This window comes from Chrysemys picta, chromosome 11, assembly GCF_011386835.1.
Source record: "Chrysemys picta bellii isolate R12L10 chromosome 11, ASM1138683v2, whole genome shotgun sequence".
NCBI lineage: Eukaryota > Metazoa > Chordata > Testudines > Emydidae > Chrysemys > Chrysemys picta.
This window is the reverse complement of record NC_088801.1, coordinates 8,833,167-8,842,313: the sequence shown is the minus strand read 5'-3', so window position 1 is coordinate 8,842,313 and position 9,147 is coordinate 8,833,167. Positions and strand designations below refer to the sequence as shown.

Here is a 9,147-nt window from a genome sequence, read left to right as displayed (position 1 = left end):
AGAGGGGTGGCTGGGATGGAGAAGATGTGTGGAAGGGGGTGAGGCAGAGGGGTGACTGGCATGGGGAAGATGAATAGAAGGGGGGTGGGATGGGGTGACTGGGACAAGGTGGACGGATGGAAGGGGGTTGACACGGAGGGGTAGCTGGGATGGGGAGAGTGGATGGAAGTGGGTAACGTGGAGGGGTGGCTGGGACGGATGGCCATGGGGTGGTTGACATGGAGCAGACAAATGGAAGGGGGTGATATGGAGAGGTGGCTGGGACAGATGGCCAGGGGGATGGGGTGGCTGGCACAGGGTGGACAGTTGGAGGGCAGTGATGCAGAGGGGCTGGGACGGATGGCTGGGGGGACGGGATGGCTGGGACAGATGTCCGGGATGGGATGGGGCGGTTGGCATGGGGCGGACGGATGGAAGGGGGTGATGCAGAGAGGTGGCTGGGATGAATGGCCGGGGGTGGGACTGGGTGGCCGACGAATGGAAGGAGGTGATGCAGAGGAGTGGTTGCGGGGGGTGGGATGAGGTGGCTGGCACAGGGTGGACAGGTGGAAGGGGGTGACACATAGGGGCTGGGACAGATGGCCAGGGGGATGGGGTAGCTGGCACAGGGCATATTGGTGGAAGGGGTAACACAGAGGGGTAGCTGGGTCGGATGGCTGAGGGGACGTGGTGGCTGGCACAGGGAGGATGGGTGGAAGGGGGTAATGTGGCAGCTTGGCTGGGACGGATGGCTGGAAGGACGGGGTGGCTGAGATGGATGGCCGGGGGATGGGGTGGCTGGCACAGGGCGGATGGGTGGAAGGGGGTAATGCAAGGGGTTGGCTGAGATGGATGGCCGGGGGACGGGGTGGATGGCACCGGGCGGATGGGTGGAAGGGGGTAATGCAAGGGGTTGGCTGAGATGGATGTCCGGGGGGACGGGGTGGCAGGCACAGGACAGATGGGTGGAAGGGTATAACTCGGGGGCACGGGGTGCCTGGGACGGACCAACGGCCGGGTGGGTGAGGCGGAGGGGTCGGGGGAACGCGGTGCCCACCTGTCTCGGCGAAGCTGATGATCTCGGACACTTGCTCCTGCAGCGGGGGACCGCCGCTCGCCTGCCCGTCCAGGCTGGGGATCTCCACCCGGCCGTCCTCCCGCACCCTGCCGGCATGCAGCTTGCGCAGCGCCGTGACCATGGCCGCCTTGGGCACGGCGTGGGTGATGTTGGGCCGGTCCCGCAGCTGCAGCCGGCTCAGGATGTGCCGCTTCACCGCCTCCAGGAAATCCCCGTCCACCTTGCCCGGCTCCTCTGGCCGCCGGAAACCGCAGGACGTGCAGGTGTCCTGGGGGGCGCCCCCCGCGGGTGGTGGCGGCGGCGTCGGGGAACTCCCGGCGCCCACCGCCAACCAGCAAGCCACCAACGCGGCCAGGACCCCGCTCCAAGCCGCCCCGTCCATGGCGGGCAGCGGGCGCTGTCGCGGGGGGGCAGAGCTGGGGGCCGTCCCGATCCGCTGCAGGGAGCCCAGCTCAGTCCCGGCCGCCGGCAGCTCCGCTCAGGTCGCTCCCCGGCAGCAGCGCCCGGGGCAGGGGGGCGGGGGCAGCCAAGCTGGGGGGAGGGGTAGCAGCGCCACTAGGGGGGCGGGAGCCAACTTGGGGGGCAGCGGAGCGTAGAGGCGGGGCACTAAGGTCTAAAGTAGGGGCAGCAGGCTGAGGAGAGGGGATGCAGGGCGAGCCCGGTCTGGGCGGAGCAGGCTGGGGACAGGAGGGGCCAGGGGAGCCCAGCTGGGGACAGGAGGTGCCAGGGGAGCCCGGTCTGGCCGGAGCAGGCTGGGGACAGGAGGTGCCGGGGGAGCCCGGTTAGGGGTCAGCAGGCTGGAGACAGGAGGTGCCAGGGGAGCCCAGCTGGGGACAGGAGGTGCCAGGGGAGCCCGGTTAGGGGTCAGCAGGCTGGGACCAGGAGGTGCCAGGGGAGCCCAGCTGGGGACAGGAGGTGCCGGGGAGCCCGGTTAGGGGTAGAAGCAGCAGGCAGGTTGCAGGGGGCACCGGTCGAGGAGGAGGGAGGGAGGCTGTAGGGGACAGCAGCCGCCCCCGTGGGGCGGGGGAGCAGACGGAGCTCCAAGCACAGGGCAGGCGGAGCAAGTCCTGCGGCCGGCTCACTCCCCAGCGCACATCCCCAGGGCGAGCCGAGCCGCGCGGCTGCCTGTCCCTTGGCGGAGGCTCTCAGTTCTCCAGGTCCCGCCGAGCCGGGGGCGAGCTCTCAGTCTGGCGTCATCGGGGCTGAGCGGGGAGAGGGACCCGGCCGGGTTACGTGCAATCCAACTGATACCCGGCGGGAAGGAAACCAGGCTGGTGCCCCGCACCGCGCCCGGCAAAGCCACGCCACGGGCGCTGGGTGCAGGGCGGCTCCGCTCGGTCCTCTCGCTGGGCAGCTCCCCTGCAGCCAGCTCACGGGAGTGGGAAACCAGATCCACACATGCCACCCCTTCCCTTCCCGCCCTGCTGTCGGTCCCGGCTCGGCTCTAGCGTCCTGCCGGGCTGCGCTTCCCTCGGGCCCCCGGGGCACAAAACGAGCAAATCCACCGGCTCAGAGCAGCGCCTCGGCTCGCCTGTCCGGCCGCCTCTCCCGCGTCTTCATGGTCAGCGCGGCTCCCCCGCAGCGGGTTGCGCTCCGGCTCCGCGTGCGTCGCGCTCTGCCTGGCCCGGGGGCTGGAGGGCTTTTAACGCGCCTGTGGGTCCGGCTCCGAGCCGCAGCCTGCGGGGGGTGGGGGAAAGGCTTGCTGGGGGGAAGCGGCTCGCTCCTCACTTATCTGCCGCTGGTCTCCGCCTGCTCACCCCCCCCCCCCTGAAAAATCACGACATTGTGCCACTTTCTACTGAAACTTTTATACAGGAGTGAAAACCACGTGGGGACTTTTCAACGTACACCAGGGACGCCATAGGCTCCGCGCTCGTGAGCAGATTAAGCCTCCGGCCCCCTAGGCTAGTGCAGCCACTTCCTGATGTGGAAATATTCGCTATGCCGGTTCTTAACACCCCCCCCCCTTTCATATGCCTTTAAAGCAATGTCCCCCCATGGCCAGTTTGCTGCAATTATCTCCCCCCCCCCCCACACACACACACACACGGAGAAGAGCCGGACACGCGGGGACCCTGCAGCACTGTGGGGGGTGTCACACAGGCAGCGCTCCAGGGGCTGTGGCCGGCGATCAGGGGGACCCCGTGGCGGGCAATCGAGCTGAGGCTCCGGCGGGAGCTCGGGGGGATAACGGCAATCTGGTCCCCCGCAGCGCCTCGGAGAGAGCCCTGCGCTGCCTGCGGCAGCCGCCCGCCTCCCCTCGCCCTGCGCTCTAGGGACGCGCTCGTACGGAGCGAGTCTCCTCGGGGAACCCCCCGGCTTAGGTCTCCACCCGGTGCCCTGGAGGGCAGGACGGGGACCGCTCTGGCTGCAATGCACAGAGACTCCCCGCCAACTCTCAGCACCTGACACAAACTCGGGTCCCGCTAGCTGGGGGCGAGGGGGGTGCACCGGGCGGCTGGGAGGAGACTAGACGCAAAGGGTCTCTCCTCTGGCTCAGCAAAGGGGACCCACCAACCAACATATCACACAGCAACAGGCGCTCCACGGGACCCGGCCCCAAGCCGAGCGCACGCACACGACTATTAACCACCTGCCGCGTCCACACAGCGAAACAAACCCAGCCCTCGCTCGCCTGCCCAAAGCCCGTGCGAATGACACACCGCACACACTGCCCGCCACCCCCACCGACATAAGCTCCCCCGGCACGTACAAAGGCCGGCACGCTGCACACACTCACAACCACACAACGCCCCCCCCCCCCCCCGCGCTCCACACAAACAGGCGCACGGCATGTACTCTCCCACACAACCCCACAGGAAAAACAACACAACATACACCCTGAGTGCACACCAGAGCTACGCTCCCACCCAGCACCCCGCCCCACAGCACGGCTCCACACCTGGGTAGCACACACCCCCCCCAGCAGTCACACACCGCACCCGCGCGCGCCACACCACACTGCTGACCTTGGGCGGTGCGATCCTAGCGCATCCGCCAAGGGCTCACCTGGGGTGGACAGGGCCGGTGCTTCCCCCCCGCTGGCTGCTGCCGGGTGGGTTTCACGCCGTGCCAGGGCGGGGTGAAGGCTGGCGGAGCAGGTAAAAGCAGCGCTGCTGGGCACAGGCACCTCCAGTGTAGGGGTAGGTGCAGCCTCCGGCGTGGGAACGCTGGGGAAAGGGCGCCGCCTGTCGCTCGCGGCTGGAAACGGGCCAGCTGGCCCAGGGCCGCGCTCTGCTGAGCAGCTTGGTGACGGTGTCTCAGGTTGCATCAAGGGGACAGAGGGTGATGATGATAAATAATAATAGCACCCAGTAAGTGTGACATTTCAGTTAATTAGTGTCTTGCTCGTAGCTCATCCTTCACTCGGCCAATTAGCGCTGTTCATCTAAAGGGCTCAAAACAATTATTTTTCTAGATGAAGAAACTGAAATACAGAGGAGGCGAGGGGAGGCTCCCCCTCCCCCCATGTCCAGACGTGGTCTCTCAATGTGGGTGATCAATTTGAGACCCCTGGGGGCTGTACAGGAGGGAGCCTCTTGCAAGCCTGTCCCATAGTGGGGAAGAAGCCATCTAACATTTAAAGGCTGGGAAGTAGCAGCACACCCCAGAGCAGATTTTTTCTTCACCAAAGAAGCTTTGTTGTCATTTTGCCAGTGATACAAGAAATGCCAGGTATGTGTCATGAGGTAATTGGGTCAAGTGTAGTTGCCCTCCCTGTTACAATGTGGGCTAATCTCTGCCCAGCACTGAGTTTGCTCAGTTGACACAAACATATTAGATCACATCTGAACACCATACTCATTGCCAGGGGATGGATGTTGGGGCTCTCAGAGTGCTGTTACATATTACTGCATGGACGGCTAACCCCTGCAGCAGGTTCTAATCTAGTTAATGACTGCAAACCATTTGTTTTAATTCTATAGTCTGTTTCTGGGGGATTTGGGAATATTTTGCTCAACATGTTCTTAAGTATTAACAAAATCAACAACTTGATAATCTCCTTTGATGTTCATATTACAAATACAAATGTTAATGTTTTAGTCCACATTTTTTTAAATACTTGGACTGACAAAATACTGACCTACTACAGACTATTAATGTTTTAAGCTATAAGGAGGAAGGGTAGTCTTGTCATTAAAGAAAGAGCTGATCAGGAATTTTTCAAGTCAACTTTTTTCAAAATGCCATTTAATTGAAACTGAAATTTTGAAATCCATTTGACAACATTTTCAGCCAGCATGTCTTTCACATCTACAGTGGAATTTCTGGTCAGAGAGAGACTCATCCCATCCCAGTGGTTTTGGCACTCACCTGAATTGTGGGAGATCTAGATTCAAGTCCCTGCTCCCTGATTAATTCAGAGCACTTAAGTCTCCCACATTCCAGGCAAATGCCCTAACCATTCTGTCTGAGATAGTCTCTCTCTCAATCTCTTCTGTTGGAATTGTTCAGCTTTGAATAAATAATTATATATCAAGTAGGCCAGAGAAAGTCCCAGATTTGGAGCAGGAATTTGAACCCAGTTCTCTAACATGAATGCCTTAATCACTGGGCTACTGCCTAGTCTAGAGTCTTGCTTTGTCTGAAAAACATTTGGAAATGTCTGTAGTTCACAAAGTGGAATTCTTGTTTGTCAGCCAGCCCTAGATTCAAGCACAGCACTGGGACACAGGAGAGCTAAGTTCATGACTCTGTCACAGGTTTCTTGTGGGACCTTGGGCAAGTCACTTAAACTTTTTGTGCCTCAGTTTCCTATTTGTAAAAGGGGAATAACAAAACTTCCTGTGTATGTCTTGAGTATTCCAGGCAGGAACTGTTTACTATGTACAATGCACAATAGTGCCATAATTGGGGCTGGTTGGTGGGTCCATATGCTACTGTACTAAAATAACAATTTTTTAGAATTTAGGATATTTTTGTTGTAAACACATAATTTATGGTATAGAACAACAAGCAGAAAGCAAGAGGGACTTGATTCTATAATTCAGACTCATATTGCAACCCTGACCACTTTGTTCATCATGTATTTAATGTTAATATAGTCTGATTTCACTCAGAGGATTGAAAACTAGGAGTAAATCCATCAACAGAATTGGAATTACACCAGTGTAAAACTGCTGTGAGATCCAAATCAGGTGTCTCCTCCCTACCCCATCAGTTTTTTAATGGAAAACCTAGAATGTAAAAAAAGAAATAATGTTAAAAATCCAATCACTTTAACATCCTGTAAGCTAATAAGAGAACATGAATGCAATAAGCTTAGTCCTTCTCCTGTCAAATTAATTACGGTGGAGCTAAGGAGAAAACAACAGACCCAGCAGTAATGGCTGGTTCACAGAGATCATTTTCAAATGTAAAATGTGTAAACATTTTTAGAAGGCTCCATTTCACATTTGCCATAGTTGAAGGTTGCAATCACAATCCCTCACAGTTTGAAAACTTACTATTGTCATTGGCCTAAGTGGAAATGAAATGCAAAAAAGGAAATAATGGCAGTGGAAATAATTAATGACATTCAAAGGTATTATTTTTAACCAGGTAATCTCTCTCTCTCACCTTGGTGGTGTGTGATGGAGTTTGTTGTTTGCTTGTTTTATCAGTTGAGGATATTTTGCTTATTATTTTAATATTGAAAAGGTCCATATTATCTGGGAATTACTTTCTATATGTTAATAAACAATATAATCATTTAAAATATGTTGAACAATAAATAATCTTGAATACAGGACCTTGAACAATCCATATCCTCTGGGTTTCTTTCTAGATAAGAATGTAATTGAATCACGGATGCAGTCAGTCACATGATTGAAGAAAACCCTGCAGGGGAAGCAATCGGGGTTATAGAAAGAAAAGTGTCATTAGACTCCTAATCCCACTCAGAGAGCAATACCTACTGATTGATTCATAAAGCTCTGTTAATTTCAAGTCTTCTCAGTTTTCAGCACTTTCCCTTGGGCATAAACTTGTTGCATATGCACAGAAGCTGAACGATCATCAGGATGGTTTTTTCACACTGCTGAGTTTTCTCTCTCTCTCTCCTTATATGCTATTTGTTCTGAGCTAATCTGAACAAGGATGAATTTTCACACACACCTTCTCCAACTGGCTTGAATCCAGCTCATTCAGAGTCATGCTTTCCCATACATTAAATTCAAATTGAAATGCAAGAAAACATTAACGGAAAAGGAAAAGAAAAAGATTTGTTCCTGATGGGGAAATTTGTATCTAATGAGGGAAACCTACCTGGAGAGGGTAAAATGTGTTATCCTATGAAAGGACACTTTTTGTGGGGATTTCAAGATCACAGCTGGATCTTAGCTCCTATATATTGCTGATGATTACGGACTGGCTCTTCAGTGGGTATAAATCAATATTAATGTCAATAGAGCCATGTTGATTTACATCTGCTGAAGATCTGTCTCTATGGCAGTAAGCTACTATTGATGTATTTTGATAGCCTGCATATGAATCAGTTTATGGACATTTTCCTCAGGCAGTGGCAAACATAAAAATCACATTTATAAAGGCTGATTAAGTGCCCAGGTATCAATACTAATATTAGGTGGGTTAAAGCAGCAATTTGATACTGAATGCAAATCTGGAGCCCTCCTCCTTAAGTTTCATTCCTGGTTATATTCCTGATAACTGGAAGTTACCTGGTAACAGGGCAGCGTGGTTCCAATGTGCAACTTTAGTCACTTAAAAGATGAATCCTGCAAAAATGGAAAAGTCAATACCCACCAAACATTGATGGCTGGCTCAGTGCTATGGTTGACCTTGCAGTTAGTGAACACCTGGCATTCCACAGAAGGGGAATGCCCAAACAACTGAAAGCAATTTGGGATGACTTTTTAGAGGTCCATGATTAATGTAGCTCCTTAAGAGAGAGATGTCACTTCATCTCCCCACACTTTATCCTAACCTTCTTTACTTCCTTTGTGTAGGATTATGAATCCAGTACTTTGGTCTATTCATTGTATTTGGAAAAAAAATTATTTATATATATATATATATATATAAAGGCAGATTGAGGGCAATTTTTCACCTTTCTGAATCAGTAGAAGGTTCAGAGAACAGATACTATCACAGGGGAGATCCTCAGGCTGTGTGAAATTGTCATAGCTAAAATTGTGGAGCTGTGACAATTTACAGCAAGTGAGAATCTGCTCCATGTAGTCTTAGCGTACCTTTCATGCCAAGGCTCTCAAAGCACTAATATTCATTAATTGACTCTCCTAACTCCCTTTGAAGTAGGTGTTTAGCTCATTGTACAGATGGGTAAACTGAGGCACGGAGGTTAAGAATGGATAATGCTTCATATTGCAGGCCTTGTTTACACTGGGAAAGGTTTTCCAATATAGCTATACCCTGGCACAAAAAGGTGTTCTTGCAGGTATCATTTTTTTCTGAATGAAATAATCTATGTTGACAAAAGTACCTTTTTGCTGGTATAACTGCATCTACATTAGGGATTTTACAAGTATAGAAATGTCACAAAAAAGAAGTTATGCTCCTAACTGACATTATTATACTGGCAAAAGCTTCTAGTGTAGAGCGGCGCTTAAAGCATTTAACCAAGATGGTTATGATGATCTTGCTGTACAGTTTGAGAAACTGAGATGGCGGAGGGGCTGGTGGTGTTACATGGTACCTAGGAGAGAAGGGCAACTTGATTCCTGCCTTTCTCTCTCCTCACATTAAATTGTATACTTAGCCATCAGCCTTCTGATCCCCAACTACACACAGCCCTTTAAAAAGCAACACTGGTGGGATTTTCTAAACTAAAGCATCTGAATGATTTAGGAGCATGAGCCACATTGAAAATCATTGAGGCACTTCTGAAAATGCCACCCTCGTTGACCTGGGAAATTTCTGATTTGTCAGAGAGAGAGAGAGAGAGAGAGAACTGAATGACAAACAGATAATAAAAGCTCATGTGCCTAAGCGTGACAGTGCAGCTCTCAGGGGACTCCTGACAGAACACTGGACAGCATTAACACAGACATTCCTTCCTTCCTTCCAAAAGGAGGCATCACATCCCGAACATCTTACACTTCGGACATGCATCCGAAGAAGTGGGCTGTAGT

The 9,147-nt window shown here is 53.0% G+C and overlaps 1 protein-coding gene and 1 long non-coding RNA gene across 2 annotated transcripts in view; both read right to left on the bottom strand.

Annotated features, from left to right (window-relative positions):
- Positions 1–4,296, bottom strand: part of INHBB (inhibin subunit beta B) — a 15,501-nt gene extending 11,205 nt beyond the window's left edge. The window contains exons 1-2 of the mRNA XM_065560496.1: positions 4,067–4,296; positions 1,037–2,734 (exon numbers count right to left, since the gene is read on the bottom strand). Coding sequence (XP_065416568.1) covers positions 1,037–1,439 — 403 coding nt within the window. The 5' untranslated portion in view covers positions 1,440–2,734; positions 4,067–4,296. The remainder of the gene's footprint in view (positions 1–1,036; positions 2,735–4,066) is intronic.
- A 905-nt stretch (positions 4,297–5,201) lies between these two features.
- LOC135974113 (uncharacterized) lies at positions 5,202–7,876 on the bottom strand. The gene is made up of 3 exons (XR_010591264.1): positions 6,955–7,876; positions 6,790–6,877; positions 5,202–6,234 (listed from the first exon to the last, which is right to left on the bottom strand). It is a non-coding gene; the product is annotated as an uncharacterized LOC135974113 (long non-coding RNA).
- Positions 7,877–9,147: the final 1,271 nt, after the last annotated feature.